The 21,208-nt window shown below is 37.2% G+C and overlaps 1 protein-coding gene across 18 annotated transcripts in view; it reads left to right on the top strand.

Moving 5' to 3' along the window:
* Positions 1 to 21,208, top strand: part of Fhit (fragile histidine triad diadenosine triphosphatase) — a 1,320,449-nt gene that overhangs the window by 580,110 nt on the left and 719,131 nt on the right. For 17 of the 18 annotated variants that reach the window (XM_070018847.1, XM_070018836.1, XM_070018846.1 and 14 more), the window contains one exon: positions 14,263 to 14,382. In XM_070018847.1, the coding sequence (XP_069874948.1) occupies positions 14,278 to 14,382 (105 nt within the window). In that variant the 5' untranslated portion in view covers positions 14,263 to 14,277. Of the gene's footprint in view, positions 1 to 14,262; positions 14,473 to 21,208 lie in introns of those variants that run through there. The other variant, XM_070018852.1, reaches the window with a different exon arrangement.

Below are 21,208 nucleotides of genomic sequence, written 5' to 3'. Positions count from 1 at the left end.
CTATGAGAGAGCTGCCATGCCTGTTGCAAGTTCATGCTTTTTTGTTATTTTGGGTTTTTTTTTTTTAAGTCAGTAGTGGGGCCTGAACTCTGGGTCTGGGCACTGTCCCTCAGCTCTTCAGCTCAAGGCTAGCACTCTACCACTTGAGCCACAGCTCCACTTCCAGCTTTTTCTGCTGGAAAGTTCATGTCTTGTTCAGTTTTTTAAAATTATAATACAAAATACTGCAGTGGAAGAGATCAATTTCAAGACTCCTGAGTGAGAACCTTTCTTATCGCTGTAGGAATTGGATCTGTCTATGCTAGTGTTTAGTAAGGATAAAAGAAGAGGGTCTGGGAAGGTGGCTCAGTGGTAGAGCGCTTGTCTTGCATGCATGAGGCCCTGGGTTCAATTCCTCAGCACCACATAAGCAAAAAGAAAAAAGCCGGAAGTGGCACTGTGGCTCAAGTGGTAGAGCGCTAGCCTTGAGCTGAAGAGCTGAGGGACAGCGCCCAGACCCAGAGTTCAGGCCCCACGACTGACCAAAAAATAACAAAAAGAAGAGAGGCTATGATTTTGCTTTTTCTGATTTCACTGAGCCAGTGTCTTCTCTGAATTTTGGAAAGCCCAGTGGATGGGTGATCTGAGATGGCCTTAGGTTTAAGGCCTCGTGTACATCTTGTTGTCCTTAAGTGAGTTACTAAGTGAAACTGAAGGACAGCGTTCATTATTTCATTCTTAACTTGCCCTACTATTGTACCACTTAGGGTATATACTTTTGAAACAATAAATTTAATAGTCATGTAATCATCTTGTGACTAACATAATTAGAAATTGCTGAGTATGGTAGAACACTTAAAATAGAAATGAGTCTATAGATTACAAGTGACACATAGCTGTAATTGACACTATAATTAGTCTTCTCTCTTTTAGCAAAAACTCATGAGTAGCATTACTTTGCCACATAAAGTACAGACATTTCATGTTAATCAAAAGTGTGCAATGAATTTTCCTGTGTGCTGAGAAAGTAATCATCTTCTATTATTTTGTGTATGGAATTTTAATTTTTTCCAGCATTAATGTTTAAAATGTGACACAATTTATATAGCTGGACTTTGATACTCCTTTATTTTTTAAGTAACATTTAAGGGTCTTAAAAAATAAGATGCCCAATGCACTGAGAAAAGATGCTATTCTGTAGTTCTGGTTTCCAGAGGATTACAGTTGATTTTTGAATTACCACATAGACTCTTAACACCCATTTTGTGTTACTGTCCTAACATATCTATTGTGTCATCATGAAGTACAGAGAGATGAGCATCTCTGACTTTTGTGGTAAAAGGTATAAGTCACAACAAGAGGAGAATTTGGCTCCTTTAGGTGGAGGTCATTATTGATTTTCTACCTTTATATCTCTTCCTTAATTGCCCTCTGCTATCAGTCTTCATGAATACATGAATTGGGTTAGTTTTTAAGTTAAGATGAATCTCAGCTTTTGTGAAACGGAAAAGTTCAGCAGATGTTGTCCTTGTTTGTCCTGGTATCTGTTTTTCTCAAAGAAGCTTGCCTACAAACATAGGCTGTTGGTTTTCCAATAGGCTTTAGGATTCAATGCTGATATTACAGTCATTTAATACCTGTGTTTGGTTTGACAGGAAACATTGTTTTAAATGGCATAAGTCATTTAAAATTATACATTTTTTATTGTGAAAATACCTTACAGAGGGGTTACAATTACATGGGCAAGATAACGAGTACATTTCTTATCAAGCATTGTTGCTTCTTCCTTTGTTTCCCTTCCCATACCTTCCCAGACCCCCCACCCGCTCCCCCTACCCGATCCTCCCCCGCCCCCTACTAAAGTTGTAAAGTTCGTTTTTCGACATAACAACTTGTATATCTCATTGTTGCAATGGGTCCACCTGTATCCCTATTTAAACGATTTGTTTTTTCCCTTCCCCTCCACAAATTATACCAACATCAAATACAGTGAAAGCAGGGGTTATACTGTGGGGGAGGGACATACAAAGCAACAATGAAATCATCTTATAACTATGTTAGAAACAATTGCATGAAAGAACAAAAACATTTGAATACTTATCTTGGGGTTCATTTCCCTAACATCAACTTATCTGACCTTTTCTGCTTGACTCAGACATACATTGGTTATTGCAAATAAGGGAAACCATGGGACCTATGTTTCTTTGGGCCTGGCTTACTTCACTTAATATAATTTTTTCCAAGTCTTTCCATTTCCTAACAAATGGGGCAATGTCATTCTTTCTGATGGAGGCATAGAATTCCATTGTGTATATATACCACATTTTCTTGATCCATTCATCTACCGAGGGGCATCTGGGTTGGTTCCATCACCCTGCACCAGAATCAACTACAAATGGATCAAAGACCTAGGAGTCAAAGCAGACACTCTGAAAACATTACAGGATGGAATAGGAGAAACCCTCAGTCTCCTTGGCACATGCCAAAATTTTCTTAATCGAGACCCAGAAACACAACAAATCAAATGGACAAATGGGATTGCATAAAATTGCAGAGCTTCAGCATGGCAAAGGACATAGCTAGAAAGCTCAATAGAAAGCCCATGGATTAGGAGAAGATCTTCACTAGCCATACAATGGACAAGGGTCTCATATCTAAAATATACCTGGAACTCAAAAAATTAAATCCCCCAACAACAAATCTTCAAAGAAACAACTGCCCAATAAATAAGTGGGCTAAAGACTTAAAGAGAAACTTCTCTGAAGAGTAAAGAAGGATGGCCAATAGACACATGAAGAAATGCTCAACCTCTCTAGCCATAAAAGAAATGCAGATCAAAACAACATTGAGATACCATCTCACCCCAGTTAGAATGGCAAAAATCAAGAACTCTAATAACAACAGATGCTTGAGGGGATGTGGACAGAAGGGAACTTTACTTCATTGTTGGTAGGAGGGTAAACTTGTTCAACCACTATGGAAAGCAGTATGGAGGTTCCTCAAAAGACTCCACATAGAGCTCCCCTATGACCCAGCAATTCCACTTTTGGGCATTTACCCAAATGATCACAAACAAGACCACACTAAAGCTACCAATTATATTTATTGCAGCATTAAAATTATACATTTTTGAATGATATTCAGTTTTTTGATATGGCCTATACTCAGTAGCCAAGGTCAAGCTGAAGAGTAAAGCATACAAATCATGCTGCTCCTATATGCTACTCATTGAATATACCTTTTCTCTTAAATTAAAAGAACCTGGATGAGGACAATACTTTTTACTAGTGGTTATGTTTAAGAGAAAAGATCCATGATCACTGGGAGTAGAAAGGAACTGATGATTCCCATTACACAAACTGGAAAACAAACCCTTCAGATAGCTTCTTCAGTCCATACTTGGAGTGAAGGTTAAATGTATGTAAAGGAGATAGAATTGGTTCCAAATCTACTTTTGAGGAAAATCATCCATAGTTTCTAGATTTTCCCTTGTAATGTCTAGATTTTTCTCTTATATATACAAGATTTCAAATTATCTTTGCATTTACACTGTATTCTTCAAAAATAAAACTATTACAAGATCATTATTTTTTAATTCTCTTGATAGATGAAGTCAATTACAGTAAAGGCCATGAGATTTGGCAACAATGAAACGTGTTCTGGGGATATAGAGGGATTCAGTATAAACATTCAATAGGAACTGGAAAGGAGCTGGTGGGAGTTAGGGACTCTTGACCTGCATTGCGGAGCAGAGTTACCAGGAAGCCCTTATTAACAAAAGCAAAAGGTCTGATGTCTAGGTCTTAGCCAGACCAATTCCGTCAAAATTTCTTGAGTATTGCAGCTATTGGTGAGGGTGTGGAGCAAGTGAACCCTTTATTCATAAATAGTGGTATTGTAAAATGGAACTGTCAGGTAGGAAAAAAATTGGCAATTTCTCACAAAAGGGAAAAATCCGTTTTTATATGATATAGAAGAATTTCACCCTTTGGTGTATACCCAAGAGTATTGAAAACAATTTCCATCCAAAAAATTATTCCTGAGTATTTTATACCACTTTTCAGAATGGTTAAAAAAATAAAAACAAATGTCTGTAAAACAGATTTTTTAAAAAAAGAGACATACATTCAGTTGGATATCATACATTCTTAAAAAAGGAATGAAGTTCTGTTTCATGGTACCAACATGGTTGAACCTTGAACACATTATGCCAAGCGGAAGAAGTCTTAACACAAAAGGCTACATACTATATTATTCTACTTACATGGAATATCCATACAGGGCAAGTACATAGAGACACAAAGTATAAGATGGCTATTTTATTTTGGGATGATAAAAGTAGAATTAGATAATGGAGATAGTTTCATAATTTTTGTGAACATACTTAAACTCATTGAATTACACAATTTAAATAGGTGTATTTCTTATGATAAGTAAATATCTCAATTTTAAAAATTCTTTACAGAAGAAATGTGGGGGTGTAGGAGATGGGCATGCCTTTTAGCCCCTAATATAACTTTTAAAGTGCAAGATCTTTTCTGAAAATTAGATTTGGATTCTGAACACTGTAGCTTAGCATATTTGGTAGTATAATGCAGCACTTATTAAGTCAAACATCAAACAGACCTTGGAATGAAGTATTCACTACCTGTCATTCAAACACATCTCCTTACCTCTATACCTTTCTGCTTGCTCCAAGATTCCTCTACTATGCTCTTCTTGCCATTCCTCTAGGTCTCAAGGCCTTGAACTCGTTCTTGCCTGATACTTGTCCTTACCCCACCTAGAGCCCTTTGTTCCCAAGTAGTTATATATGCTAGGCTCCTTATAATGTATGTCCCAAGTAAAATGTTACATTCCTATTCCTGAATCCACACTCTCTTCCACTCCAAGTCACTACTTATTCTTAAGCCTTGATTATTTCCTGAACTCTGGGTCTGAGCCCTGTCCCTTAGCTCTTCAGCTCAAGGCTACTACTTGAGCCACAGCGCCACTTCCAGCTTTTTTCTTTTTGCTTATGTGGTGCTGAGGAATCGAAGCCAGGGCCTCAGGCATGCGAGGCAAGTGCTCTATCACTGAGCCACCTTCCCAGCCCTTGATTATTTCCTTCTAATCACAATCAGAACTGTTTTTGCTTGTGGATTGGTTTGTAATTTCTCTACATTATAATTCCACTTCCATGTGGTTATGTTGCTCCTAATACAGTATTTTACATATGACAGTATTAATAATATTTGTACTATCAGAAATATATAATATTTTCTGAGTGATTAAATAAATGATGGCGTGTGGGAGAGTAGGCAATCCTGGAATATGTTTGTAAGAGAATGGGAAGGAGTTTGTGAAAAGGAGATCAAATAGAAAACACAAGCAGTACTGTAAATAAATAAATGTAGCAAGTGGGGAAAGAGGTAGCTGATGAAATAAGATCTCAAAATAGTGCTTGGCAGTAGAAATCCTTATGTGTTTCTTGTTTCAACTAGCTGAGGTTCAAGATTTTCTTTGACTTGTTAGCAGTTGAAAATTTTTCTTAGTCACCCATAGGTTGATGACTTAATATAAATTACTAAAAGTAGTTTCTTTTTTAAAAAAATTTCCCATATATATATATATATATATATATATATATATATATATATATATATATATATATATATAAGCTGCAGGCTCTTTTTATTGGCTTACATTTGGAAACACTGCGAATTGTCTTTGTCTTGGTCTAGTCATTTTCTCTTGGGAATCTTAAGACATTCCTATGTCTATAGATTTGTAACATATCTAGAGGTAAAGAATGTTTTATAAATCTTAAATACTTTCATGTGTGTCTCCAGCCATTCATTTATTTGTCTTGATTGTTTTTTGAGTCATCAATAACGTATGCTTAAGAGCTTGACCAGCCACATAGACTGTTATTCCTCAGTTAGATGATGGGTCGTTTTTTCCAGGTTGGATTAACCTTGGGATCCATTAGCTCCAGAAACATTTCAAGCTCATTTGCATTCTTGGTTCATAACTGAATCTCCTGTTTGTATATGACATTCCCCAGTCAGTAATAATGTCCAGGATTTTGGCTCTGTGGATCCCAGAAGGGTTCATGTCTTCTAGGGTTGTTCTAGATTCTTGCTATTCACTGTGTCATGTCAGAGTATAAAAATAGCCAATTGCTTTACAAAGCATACCTTAATAGCCATAGCTATAATGGAAAAACATTTTTATTTTTCAAGCTAAAAGGTAATGCACACTTGCATTCTTTTTACCAAAAGAAAGTATTTCTCTGTCATGTCTGACTTCCTTGTTGCCTAGGAGATATTAGTGTTCATGGTAGATTGCTTTAGATGGGACATTTAGAAGTCTCTTCCCTCTATATTAGATTTCTAAGTAATGACAATATTTATTACAAATTTGAAGAATCGGAGAATGCCTAGTGATGACAAAATTATATGAAAATGAACCTTCTCCCTACTATTGATTATCTGACTGTTGATTATAACTTATTACAAACAAACATTTTTGGAGGGCTATTTAGCAATTTATGTCAATGGCCATGAAAGTTTAATACACCTCAAACATGGCAATTCTTAAATCTAGGAATTGATGCAAGAGAAGAAATCAGAGAGAAGCAGAAATATCCATGTGATGAAGTTCGTTCCTCCTAGGATTGTAGAAGGAGGAAAAGGATATGTAGCATGTATAAATCACTTAGGATGAAATTAACGTAACAGCGTGAACGATTATCTTTCATTAGTTGAATCAGATGCATTTGTAGTACATTTTTAATAAATCTCCACAATATACTTCTTTCCTAAGATTACCTTTTGAATTAGCATATATTTATGATATGAAAGGCTTTGTGATATTTGCATACATTCGCACAGTGCACTTTGACCCAACTGACACTGCTCTACCTCTAACATGGAGAAGTAGTTCTTACCTTTTAGCCATACAATACCAAATTCATGGTTTGTCTTTGTTTATTGCACACCATTGTGATTAGCAGTATGCCAAGCAACTTATTGGTGTTAACTTGCAAATTAGTTGGCATCTAGCGTTTGTTTATTAAAGTTTGCTGCTACTTTTTGCCAGGGCAAAACGCATCAGCATGGTGACTAGTACTTGTTAAATACTATTTGGTGCTTAATGTGTATTCCTAATATGCTACTATTGTAATCTACTGTCATAAACTGGAAGAAGCAGGGAATTTGGCCCAAGTTCATATACTAATTGGGATAGGAGATAACAACTGGCATCCAAATTTTCCTAACCTTAGAATTGTGTCAGCCTCATCATTGTAGATATTCCAGTGGCGTTAGGATATGATGGAGTCTAAGAATCTATATTATATTTTTGGTGAGAATAGGGAAGTCAGTGTCTCCCTATATAGGCCAATTCAGCCTTAATGTCACTATGTAGGCCAGCCTTCACTCACATGCATAATCCTACTTAGCACTGGGATTACACATGTGTGCCACCAAGCCCAGCTTCAGTATAGACTATTTTTTTGGTAGTGCTGGGGATCAAACCCAGAACCTCTCTATGCTAGACAACTACTCTACCATTGTGCTATATCACAGTCTGAATCTGTTCTCTTTGATACTCCCAAGATAATTTTTAATAAGCATGACTTGGGACTAGTGCTAGATTTGCTCCTCAAGCTTGAATTCCTGCCAGTGCAATAAGTCTGGGCTGGTCTCCGGAATCTGTATGACTTATTTGCAGATGATGTAGATGTTGATAGTCAGCATACCACATTTTGGGTACTGATGATACTAGATCATTGATGGTTGATATATATATATATATATATATATATATATATATATATATATACACACACACACACACATTATGATAGATATTTATATATAAATATATGTAATTTATATATGATATATTTGTACCTAAATATATCATATATATGTATATGTATATATATGTGTGTGTGTGTGTGTGTGTGTGTGTGTGTGTGTGTGTGTCAGAGAAATGATTTGCCAGAGAAAGGAAAAGATTAGCCATGACAGGATGAAAAGGTTTCCTCCTGCCCACCTGTTAGCATTTCATTCTCATGAACTTGTTCACATCGTACTGGAAGCCCTGAATTTGTCAAATTTGGGTCATGTGGGTTTGAAGGGTCTTTTATATCCTCAAGCCATTCATATTTACTGTCTCTATTCCACAAAACAATATGGAAGTGGGGCTGGGAACGTGGCTCAGTGGTAGAGCACTTGCCTTGCATGCAGGAGGCCCTGGGTTCGATTCCTCAGCACCACACAAGCAAAAAGAAAAAAGCCGGAAGTGGCGCTGTGGCTCAATTGATAGAGCGCTAGCCTTGAGCTGAAGAGCTGAGGGACAGCGCCCAGGCCCAGAGTACAGGCCCCACGACCAGACCCAAAAAAACAAAAACAAAACAAAACAATATGGAAGTAATAAACATAGGCTTATATTCTGAATCATCATTTGGCTATCTTAAAACATAGTACTACTCTGTAACTTTAGCACCAAAACCTCCCATAAAGTGCTACAGTTATCTTTAAATCAGATTTTTAAATTGGGGTCTTTGAAACCTCCCAAAGTTCCAAGAAACCCTTAAACATTACCCTCTAAAAAGAGTATGGAGAGTCACTAAGATTCCCAGCATATTTGAATAGACCCTTGACCTGTTGGGTTTACTTGGCATCTTTGAAATCTGAGGGTTGGATCTAAATGATCTAATAGGTCCTTTTTTACATAGAAATCTTTAGGGTTGTCTTTTTTTTTCACTAGAAGAAATTGTAAAGCATTTGGCAGTTACATGGTTTCCCTTATTTGCAATAATTAGCACGTCTAGGATAATCTTATCAGATGAGCAGAAAAGGTCAAAAGCTGTATACATATGACTATATAAGATGATGCTAAGCAAAATGAACCCCAACATATGGACACAAGAGGTTTTTCTTTGTCATTGTTGTTTTTAATGTACTATGTGAATTTTTTGTTTCTTTTGTATGCTCTTCCCCCTATGGTCTATCCCCTCTTGTCACTAGATTTGATTTTGGTACCTGCATCTTGTATATACATTTGTCTAATTTGGGGAGGGGAAGGGGAATAACAAAATGCTGATACAAGGACACAGGATGACCCATTACAACAATGAGACTCACAAGACACTATGTTGGAAATGAACTTTACAACTCTGGGGGGGCGGTAAGTAGGGGAGGGAAGGGATAGTAGGACAAAAACAAAGGAGGGGGTAACAATGTTCAACAAGAAATACACTCACTACCTTACTCATGTAACTGTAACCCTTCTCTACAATAAAAAAAATTTTAAAAAGAAAATTAGCATAACATTTGAAAGCAAAGCAGGAAGAAACCTGATCTACTTTGAATTACACTATTGTCGTCTCCTGGTGTTAATGGTTTGGACATTTTAAATTTGAAGGACTACATTTGCTACTGTGGTCATTGAACTATATTCTGCTACAAGGCAGGTGGCTTATCCACCCCATCAGAAAATGACTGATCAAATCCACTGAGTCACAAAATTAAACGTGGGTAGTAAACACCTTTCTGTTACCTTTTTTCTTTTAATTAAGTTTGAAGACAAAGTGCTAAAACTAATATGATGCCACCAGCTGCTGAGAATGATGGGAGACAGAGACAGAGGCAGAGAATAGAAGATAGAGAGGGTTATGTATATATAAGCTATGGTAGGAAGGTAGAACAAGGGTACATTTCATTGGCTGAAAAGATGAGAGATTCATTAAGTACAATGGAGGCTAATAGTTTAATATAAAAGTTTTTTAAATTATCTTTAAGTAGTTGTAAAAAGGAATGGCAATTTAACAAATAAGTTATGGATGCAATGCATCTTGATTAATAAAAACAAATTCTTATTGTTGTTATTATTATTTCATTGGTCGAGGGGCTTGAACTCTGGGCCTGGGCACGCTCCCTCAGTTCTTCAGCTCATGGCTACCACTTGGGCCACAGCACCACTTTCAGTTTTCTGGTGATTTATGGGAGATAAGAGTCTCACAGACTTTCCTGCCCAGCCTGGCTTTGAACCTCGATCCTCAGATCTCAACCTCCTGAATAGCTAGGATTACAGGTGTGAGCCACCGGTACCAGAAAAACAAATTATTTTTAAGGAACACCATCTCTCTCTCACATATACACACCTGGTTGGATTTTGTTAATATACCTAACTCTGTTTAATTTATAAAGGATTTCCATTTCTGAAGTGAATCAACACAATTATCTATTTCTTGGCTACCACTAGTCTGAGGGTCTAACTGGGTTAGATTCCCTAGCCCAGATACAGTACTATATGCTTTATATATATTATCGTCTCAGGAAATTAATACAGAGACCCTTATTGAAAGTACTAACATCCTACACTAACTTAACAAGTATAAAATTGTCACAAGGCTTTTCTCCACAGAATATTTAGATTACAAGAAGGCAAAGGAATATTTAAAGTGTTAAAACAGGCCAACTTTGAACTTACTAAAACTGGCTATGCATTTAAATGGGAAGGTGAAGTAAAGATACTGTCCTAGATAAACTCTCACAGTTTGCCAAATATAGACTGTTTGGATAATAATTTTAGAGAATGTATTATAGTAAAATAAGTAAAATATAATTCTGTGGAAGGCATAAAATATGAGGAATAAGAGCATGTAGGGAATTTAGTGTTTTTTTTAGTTCTTTGTATAAACAGGCAATAACAGCTTTAGGCTGGGCAGTGGTGACTCATGTCTGCAATCCTAGCTACTTGGGCGATAGAGTTCATGAAGATCCAGCCTCCTGGAAAATCTAGGGTGGTAAGGTGCATCTTTCATCACAGCCATGGTCAAGCTGGCCTGGGCAAAAAGTGAGACGCTCTTGCAACAAATAAACACAGTGAAAAAGGCTGGAGGTTTAACCAAGCTATAGAGCATGAAGCCCAGAGTTCAAGCCCTAGCACTGACAAAGAAAGAAGAGAGGGAGAAAGGGGGGGAGGGAATAAGAAAGGAAGGAAAGAATGAAAGAGAAAAGAAAAGAAATAAAAGAAAGACAGGAAGGGAATGGAAAGAAAAGCAAGGACTGTAGTGCATAGGAGGATGGTAGAGTAAATGATTAGAAAAACTCACTAAAGTACTTTTAAATTCTATAGGGTGTGCATAATCAATTGAAGGTATCTCTGCACTTTTTGATGGTATCAAAAATAGGGTGTACATGGTTCTCCTGTCTATGGAAGAAAACCAAGCAGGAAGGAGAACAAAAGTGAAATGTATAAAATGATGAAATAAAACATGTGAAATACATTCAGATAAGAAGTGGCCTAAATATATAGGGCTAACTTTGTCAGGCAATTTCTCCAATGGACAGGAAACAAAGTGCTACATTTATAAAAAAAAAAAAAAAAAAACCAACGAGGTGATGAACAAAGGCCGAGCTGTGAAATATAAACAGAAAATGAGTAAGATCAAAGGAGTACCACAAACAAGAATACATATCCCGATAATTATAGTGCTTTGGGACGTACATAATAGTAATTTGTGGATTTGCCATTGATTTGTGATTGTACTTAGAAATTTAATCCCACCCTCAAGAAACTGATGAAGGTAAAGTAAGTGATGAGAGGAAAAGCAAGCAGACAGAGATTGGGGCAACCATGAATATGATCGTTAGCACAAAGAATTGCCTCAATAAAAGCAGAAAACATTTTATTTGAGAGAATGTGTGGGTTAGAAAAAAAGGTCCATCTTATGTATCAGCAAGTCTCAAATGATAAAATCTAATAGTATAAGGATTCTTTGCAACAATGCATTAAAAATCAATGAAGTCTAAAATAAAGACAGAATTTCCTTTTGTGATAGGTTCACAGGTGAGGCTATATCTTCAGAACCATTTGGTGAGATAGTTTTTGACAACCTTATTGACCCTTCATTTTTTGCATTTTAAAAACCAGCATTAAAAAACAAAACAAAACAGGCGGGCACTGGTGGCTCATGCCTGTAATCCCAGCTACTCCGGAGACTGAGATCTGAGGATCACAGTTCAAAGCCAGCCTGGGTAGGAAAGGCCATGAGACTCTCATCTCTAATAAACCACTCAGAAAACCGGAAGTGGCACTTTGGCTCAAGTGGTAGAGCACTATGAGCTGAAAAGTTGAGGGACAGAGCCCAGGCCCAAAGTTCCAGCCCCATGACTGACAAAAAAAAAAATGAAATAAGATAAAAATAAAAAGTAAAAATAAATAAAGCAAAAGTTCAGCATTTGTACCATTGAAACCTCAGCTTGGTTCTTTCACCTGAAATGTGTCATGGGAAGCATCTCTATAGTAGATAACATTTAGTAGATAACATGTGATTCTCATTGCCTTCTATGTTGCTCTGAACATTTGGCTTATTAAATGATCCTATATTTGTTGGTGTATTTGGTACAATACCCATCATTTTCCTGGTTTCATCCATCTCTTTTCTTTACGATCCCGTCTCTTTTTTCCCCCTTAGGTCTATCTGTGCTTACCAGTTCTGTAGGCTATTCATGAATTATAAAAATGAAGTAATTTCTCTAGGGAGGGTGTGCCAGGATCTTTTGGAAAGTAGCTTTGTCATGTGTAGCCATCACTGAATGGAAAATCATTCACTAAAGAGGAACTTGAGACAATTATGCACTTTGCTGTATCTTCCTTTTTATAAACCAGGATTTTTTCTCATCTCAAACTCTATTTTGTTCCTTCCTTTTTTTTTTTTAATTTTGCCAATGACGCGTAATAGTTCTCGGGGAGTATGTGTATGTTTTTGTAATTGTGGCAAGGTCAGGCAGTGTTTGTACTTGCGCTAAATTGCTGTTATATAAACAAAGATAAAACCATTTGAGAGGAGCATTTAAGAATTAGAAGGTTTATAGTCAATACCTAACAATGAAAATTTTCAGCTTAGCAGAGATGACAAACGGATGTAAGTAAGCGCTTAATAAATAGGACTTTGTGGATATGAGGTAACAATCTGAAATGTGAAGAGATTTAACAGTGTAGGGCTGCTTTGTCAGTGCATTTCCAGGCTTCTGCTTGAAAACACTCACTGCAGTCCAGGCAACATTGTAGGGGGAGTGGAGTAGGCTGAGGAACATAAAGATGATGAACATAAAAGAGGTCATCTGTACGTGTGTGTGTGTGTGTGTGTGTGTGTGTGTGTGTGTGTGTGTGTGTGTGTGTGTGTGTGTGTGTGTGTGTGTGTGTGTGTGTGTGTGTGTGTGTGTGTGTGTGTGTGTGTGTGTGTGTGTGTGTGTGTGTGTGTGTGTGTGCTTGTGTGTGCATACACCAGTACTGGCGTTTGAATTCAGAGCCTGGACACTGTCCCTTAGCTTTTTCATTCAAGGCTGACACAAGCCACATCTCCTCTTCAGCTTTTTGGTTGTTAATTGGAGGTAAGGGTCTCATGGACTTTACTTCCTGCCTGGCTTCAAACCATGATCCTCAGGTCAATCTCTTGAGTACCTAAGATTACAAATATGAGTCACCAATCCTCATCAAGGAATTCTTCACAACCAAGAATCTTTAGTATTGGAACTCTCTCTCTTTAAAGTAGTCCATGAATTCTATGCCTCCATCAGAAAGAATGACATTGCCCCATTTGTTAGGAAATGGAAAAACTTGGAAAAAATTATATTAAGTGAAGTAAGCCAGGCCCAAAGAAACATAGGTCCCATGGTTTCCCTTATTTGTAATATCTAGTATATGTATGAGTCAAGCGGAAAAGGTCAGATAATGTGATGTCAGGAAAATGAACCCTTAGGTGTGTATTTTAATGTTTTTTTTCTTTCATGCATGTGTTTCTAACGCATTTATAAGATTATCTCTTTGTTGCTTTGTATGTCCCTCCCCCACAGTATAACCCCTGCTTTCACCATATTTGATGTCAGTATAACTTGTGGAGGAGATGGGGAAAAACCAGTTGTTTAAGGATACAGGTGGACCTATTGCAACAATGAGAAGTACAAGTTGTCATGTCCAAAATGAGCTTTACAACGTTGGTGCGGGGGGGGGGGGGTAGGGGGAAGGGGGTGAAGGAGAAGGATTGGGATTGGGGGGGAGGGGGGAGGCTGGGAAGGGATGTGAAGGGTAAACAAAGGAGGAGGCTGCAATGCTTGGTAAGAAATGTACACATTATCCTGCCCATGTAATTGTAACTCCTCTGTACAGTATGTTCACAAATAAAATTAAATTAAATTAAAAAAATAAAGTAGTCCATGAACTTGTTTCTTTCTTATTTAAATTTTACAAATGCCTTACTTCCTATCTTGTCTTCTATTTCAGATTTCATCTGAGAAAATGTCTTTTAGATTCGGCCAGCATCTCATCAAGCCATCTGTGGTGTTTCTCAAAACAGAACTGTCCTTTGCCCTTGTGAACAGGAAACCTGTGGTTCCAGGTCATATCCTTTTCTTTTAAGAGGCATGAAAAACCCTTGTGCCTAATCAACAAAATGAACGCAGGATTTGTCTCCAATGTCTGTGAAAGAAAAAGGTAAGAATCCACCTTTTTCCTCTTTGGAGAGACCAGGTATGATGTTATTCACATTTATTTTGAATCCAGTTGGTGGCACCAGTAATATGCTTGATCAATGTTGCAGAACTTCTGAAAAGAGTTGCTTAGCAACCAGGGCTTCGGAGGTGAATTTTCGCTTGACCTTTTTACTACTGGAGCTGTGTAAATAGGTGTTTCTAAAACTGGCCCAGTAAAATATCCTTGGCACTTTGGATTCATGTTTTTCATTGTGAATTTTAATGGTAGAATTCACATGGTAACTTGGCCATATGGAAATGTGATATTATATTACAAGCTAAGACTTGCTTTGTTTTGTTAATTCTTGGAGATTGTTCAGTTATGAGTTTTGATTCAATTCATCTTAACTTGTAAATCACCTATGATGGGATTTGAAATGGCATCTTCTCTTGGGTAAAACTCCTGTTTAGACTATTGTCCAGTGTCTGGACAGTAGTAGTCATAGAAGAGTTATTTTATCTGTGGGGAAAGACTTTTTTCTTATTGACTTCAGCAGGAGCTTTATTTTTCTTCTATAGTGAAAGTTATAGGAGTTTGTGAAATACTTGGAGAAGTTATTTTTAAGTGATTGATATGATCATTTATGATTGTGTACGTAAGGATTTTGTTGAATTTTCAGTTTTAATTGACTTTTAACAAAGAACTATGGGAACTTGGGAGGAAAAAAGTCAATGCAGATGTCTAAATTTTACTACCTGCGACTCAGAAAATGTGAGGTCTTAGAGATGTACTGATTTTCAAAATGGCTAATTTATGCAATGAACTTGGCTTTATGAGTTTTCTCATTCCGTATCTTGATAGTATCTTGATTTTTTTCATGATGTCTCAAACCAACTCTGAAAGTGTGATGAGTAAGCGCTGGAGCGAACATACATGAGAGAAAAGGGCAATGCTTTCTCATAGGGAAGTAGGTTCAGTGCACAGGGTGGGATTGACGAGTGCCTGTTTCCCACCAGTGGCTCTGGGGGTCACCATTTTATAAGTGAATCCGTACCAGTTACCTGAGTAAATGCCAAGGACATGAGAGTGCTTATTAAAAGAAGCAGCTTATTTGGAAAGTAGCAAGAGGACCCAGCTCTTTCTGAGACTAGCAGTAAGAAGCCAGAATATATATATATATATATATATATATATATATATATATATATATATATGTGTGTATATATATATATATATGTAATCAATACACTCTGTGAGGCTATTTCACATCTGCAGTGTTGAAAATGGTTCTAGGGCCAGTGGATAATGTATTCAGACAATCCTTTTTTATGCATTAATTTTGTAACTTTTTATTTTATATTACCTTTGTAAACTCTGTTAGGTTTCAGCTGTGAGAAGCATCTTTCTAAAACCATTCATTTACTTGCAAAAAGCCATATTCTTTTTTCCTTAAATTTGGTAACTCAATCAGTGGATAGCCCTGTCCACTAACATTTCATTAAATAAATGGTAATGTGTCTGGAGTAGGCTTTTATCTTTCCCCAGCATTTTGTCCTGCCTGCCCTGCCCTAACCCTTTGGTATGGGCCATCCAGTGTTTTTGCAGCTTCCCTGTCTCTAGACCGCACCTCATTCTAAGCTATTGCTCTGAACACATCACTCAGCAACCCACTGAGGAATCCCTCCATATGTTTGAAGGAAAAGTTCACACTCTGCCATAGGTTTTAAGGACTTTTATTATCTTGCCTTTCATTCCCCTTCTTTCCTAAAGCTGTGGCATATTTTCACTTTATCATAGTTCTCCTCTGCCACCCTTGTACTAGAGTTACAGAATTCCCCATCCTTTTCATTTGAACTAACATGCTTTGATAACTACCCTCCCTCTTAGGAAAAAAAGAATCTGTCCTCATTGTTTGTGACACTTGATTCTTTATTCACATGTTGATTCATTCAGAGCTTTATTACTGAGCTCATACCCTGGTCCAGGCACCATGCTAGGCACTTCATTCCAGTCTGCTTCATGTCAGGACTATGTGTAGTCTTGTTTGCATAGAAAAGCATGCGAGTAGAACTTCCTTTTGCAGACCTCTTTTCTTCTTCTTAGCACCCCACAGTACTATGGTTACTGAATTTAAAGTGAAACTGTGAACACTAGAAACATACTCACTTCTGTAATGAATGGAATGGCATGATAAGGGTCTACTGAAATCCTGTATTTTCATATTGTCATTCTCAAAGCCAAGTTCTGTCACCATTTTGTCTTGGACTTTACAGAATCCTATTTAAATGATATTTTCCCAACATTCCCTATGTCAGCGACAACTCTTGTTTAAAATTATGCGGTGTTTGGTGGCTTGTCTTAAAGGAATGAATAGATTGACCTACGGGTAAATATGTTTTTTCCATTTCTAAAAGCATGTTAATTTGTCAGTGGAAAACTTTATATTTATTTACAGGCAGCATACTGACATAGTCATACAAAATAGAAGCTCCTATTTTCTATTTTTGTTTGATTCTGAGTAAAAGCAGTATTCAGGTGACCACTCATGAGCTGCAAATGTTATCTTTGAGTTCTTGCCCTTACCTAACATTTTGCTGCCTCTGACTACCCTGTTTTCTTATGACTTTTTGCTGGCTTTCAGAAGTAAGAAAGGAACTGTTTGATTGGAGACCACAGATAAGCTTTGAAACAGAACTGTTTGCTTCATTCTCAGGAGAGCCACTTCAGTCCCTCCTTGTCCCCACCTAAAGCAAACACTTCTGTTTCTTGCCAGCAGTGTTTAAAGCCGATTGAATAGGCTTTGGCCACTGTGGTACAACACTCCAGAAGAATGTGTCAAAATGTCTTTAATCCATTAATTTCCTGTTACCAGAAAGTCCTTCTCAGAGGTTCTTTAGGGAGGAGAACAGAATCATTTTAGAGAGTGCATCCTCAGAATTTTGCAAAGAATCTTTTATTCGTGCCCATTAATGCAGGTCAGCTGTTGTTTGTGGCTTCAATGAACTTGAGCCATTGTGGTTAATACTTGTTTCTTTCCCCTTGCATTGGGCTGTGTCTACCTGAGCACTTGAGTTGAGCATGAAAAATGAATTTGAACATGACTGGATTCCATTTGGGGACTGGGGCTTTTATTGTAAATAGTATTATTCATTTGTTATGTCTTGTTGTTTCCAGCAGACAGTGTATTGATCTGTGGATTGCTATTCAGAAGAGCATATGGAGCTCTAACATGAGGGGGAACATGGCAGAATTGGTAGACAGTGTGAATGTGGAATATAAGGATAGAGAGATACTTTGCTAGCTGACCAGATACTATCTTATACAAATCATTTGTCAACGGTTTATTGAATCAGTAATTAAAAAGAACAATGTCTCTTGACAGCTGCATCGTATACAGAATGTTACTAGACCAAACAATGTAGGAATGATGCATGGAGAACAGCGTTACAAAGTGGGTTTGTGAAGACCTGGAGTAGGCATCTTCAAGAACATTTCTCCTTATATGTGTATTGCAATAGGAACTCTACTCTTAAGATTCAGCCTAGGGGAAAAAACAGAGGAGGAGGTAACAATATTCATAGGAGATATACTCATTACCTTACTCATGTAACTGTAACCCCTCTGTATAGTATCTTTACAATAAAAATATATACTAAAAGAAAATTCAGCCTCAGTAGAAAGAAAATTAAAAACTGTACGTTTAAATGAGTCACGTTAACTTTTCTGTTTTCAGGTTTTTGCTGCATTGAGTACTGCTTGAAATAAATGAAAGACTAATAAAAATAGTTTTCTTACTTAACAGTGATTCTTACAGAGTAGATGCTATAGATAAAAGTGCCCTTTTAGTCCTTCCATAAAAATCAGGAATATTTGTCATTTCCTGAGTGGGTTGCAATCTTGTGAATTCCTTTAATTGTTCAGGAAACGACAGTTATTAGTGATCTGACGATCTTTCATTTCTCAAAACCGTTTCTTTTAAAATCTTCCTGTACAAATAAAAATGTGCACAAGCACTCTTTTAATATCCTTATTGCTAAAGTTAGAATAGCGATCTTAAAATTGCCCTGAGCACATCTTTGCTCTTCTCTGTGCGCGCTTGTTATATAGCTTAAAGACTCCTGCAGACATGTACAGAAATGATCTCACTGTTCTTTCTCTTGAGCTGTGGTGGACACATTGGTTTTCTTGTCATTGTTTTTTAATTTGGCAGCTTATGGTGCTCAGAGATATGCACATAGCAGCAATTGCTCAGTTGGAACTTTCTTTTCTCTCTTTGTTTGTGAAAGATTTCCAGATAAATCTGTACCTGTCCTTGGTTGTGAGAGTGTAATGCTACACGTGTGAGAGTTTATGTGCTAGAACCTGCTAGAACTTTAGCTTGACATGGCCTTGGACAGCAAGAACAAATGAGATTCTTGGTCAATTTCCTCATTTTCTATGGTACCAGCATCTATTTCCAGTGTTTAGAAACTTGTAGTGAAGAACCTGCCAGTCCTCATTGGAAGACAAGCCTTGTGTGACTGGCACCCTTCTTAACTTACCATCCAAGACACATGGTTTGTCTCTGATACTAGCTCATTTTTTAGGGTGATCTTGAGGTGGTGTTTTGGGACATCATGCATTTCCTGTCATAAGTGCCACAGGGAAAAGTGTCAGACCCTTTCTCTTCCAACCTTACTTTTAGTTTTGGAAGTTGAGACATACATTTTTATTTCAATATATTTTCTTTATTTTATCTTATTGTAAAGATGCTGTACAGAGGGGTTATAGTCACATGAGCAAGATAATGAGTACATTTCTTGTCAAGTATTGTTGCCCCCTCCTTTGTTCTTCTCAATTTATTTTCTTGTGGTACTGTAGGTTATGGGCCTCACCCAAGCTAGGCAAATGTCCTACTATTGGACTACATTCCAAGTCCTAGAATTTTTTAATACAGATTGGATGATAGATTGGTGGGACCTGTCACTGAAGGAATTAAATAGGAACTTCATGTGCAATGAAAGTCTGAAATTGAATGGAGAAAAGTGGATGTCCTTTGTGTCCCCATCCTAGATTTTCAGGTGAGGAAGGTATGTATATGTTTCAAGCGTGTACACCTCATGCAGGCTGCTTCTCGTTCGCCACTGCCTCTATCTTGATTCTCCTGGCTCCTTGCTGCCTGAACCATGGCAAGGCTACACAAACCTGTGGTGGTCTTGTGATCCGTCTGGTCCCTGTTGCCCAGAACTTAGTTTTGACTGTCTTTTCTTGAAGTTGACCTCTTTCCCTTAGAAGGATTTATCTTATAGCTTTGGACTCTTCTGTAAGTGAGGTGGACTGGCGTGGTCTGACCTGGTTATGCATTATAGGAGAAAAATTCAGCTGTTTTTTTTTTTCCAATCAGGGCTTTTAATGGGTACATTTCTCAGAATCATATGAAGTTTATGGAATCACTTTCCCCAGTAGAAAGGATGCAGTTGAACACCTGCTGATCTATTCATAATTCTATGCATGTGTGTGTCTGTGAGGAGCAGGATATTGGGAATGCTCTCTCAAGCTCTAGCAAATGGTAGGGTGATCATTTTACCAAAGGAGCAGTTTGAATATTTCTCCTGTGAATTGTGACATGAGCGTCCCATAGTGAGAAAAGTTATTCTCCATTTGTATTGATTTCCATGTGTAATTTTCTCAGGTAGTTTTAAACTGTCATGGTTAACAACTGCTGAACTCTGTTCATTATATTCTAGGCATATTTTTGACCTGATTTCCATGCAAGTCATCAGATTGTAGGAAACAGGAAAAGGCTGGTCATGGTGTTACTAGCCTTGCACTTGTAAAGGATTATAATTAGGAATAATGAATGGAATAATACATCATTATTCACAAGAAATGTCACATAATTAACTCAAATAATGCAAAATATATTCTCATTTCCATTTGGAATGAAAATAGATTTCCTAGAGCATCAGTAGGCAGTTAATGTTTATTCTATATTTTCATACACATATCAAAGCTGTTAAAATCTGAATGTAGATGGATTTTTTTAACATACTTAGTCAAGATTCCTTTATTTTCCTAATACAGCCTGTACGTATTATTTATTTATTGTATCTACATAATTTGTGTATATGTTCAACTCTTAGTTAGCATAATTAATTTATATTTATTGTAAATTAATGGTCTAATTTATTTACTTAGCTCCCATTTCCTTTTTACAAGCTAATTGACTGAAAAAAATGTAAATTTGCAAGTAGCTCTTGGGCTTAAATCCTAAACTGGCCTTATTAGAACTCTATGTGATGCTAGATATCTGAACTGGTTTTGTAAAATATTTTTCCTGAGATTTCTACTATAGACTGTAAATAACTGGAGTCTTGACTTGTTTTTGAAAACTCATTGGTGGGGATGAGATAGGAGTGGGCTCGGTCCTAGGCAGGCAAGTTATTTTTCTATGTAACAATTAGCATGACACATGGCACTGACCAATGTCAGCAGTAGTTCCTAAAAGTACTCTGCTTCACCAGGCAGCAACCTATTAATTCCTGCATGGTGGAGAGATCCAGAGAGTCCCAGGGGAGGAGCCAAGGAGATGACAGGCAGCATAAAGAGACAGTAAATATGGGAGTATCTCAATGTTTTAATAACGGGAATGGGCGTGCCAGTATCCACAGACAGTGTCACTATCAGCCCTGGTTTTGGAGAGATGAAGATTGATGGGTGGAAAAAGCTTCCATGGCATCCCTGGGATCCAGTGTGCTATTTGTTCTTCAACACTATC

Source organism: Dipodomys merriami, unplaced genomic scaffold, assembly GCF_024711535.1.
Source record: "Dipodomys merriami isolate MVZ:Mamm:240054 unplaced genomic scaffold, mDipMer1.0.p SCAF_13, whole genome shotgun sequence".
Taxonomy (NCBI): domain Eukaryota; kingdom Metazoa; phylum Chordata; class Mammalia; order Rodentia; family Heteromyidae; genus Dipodomys; species Dipodomys merriami.
This window is presented reverse-complemented; position numbering and strand designations above follow the sequence as displayed.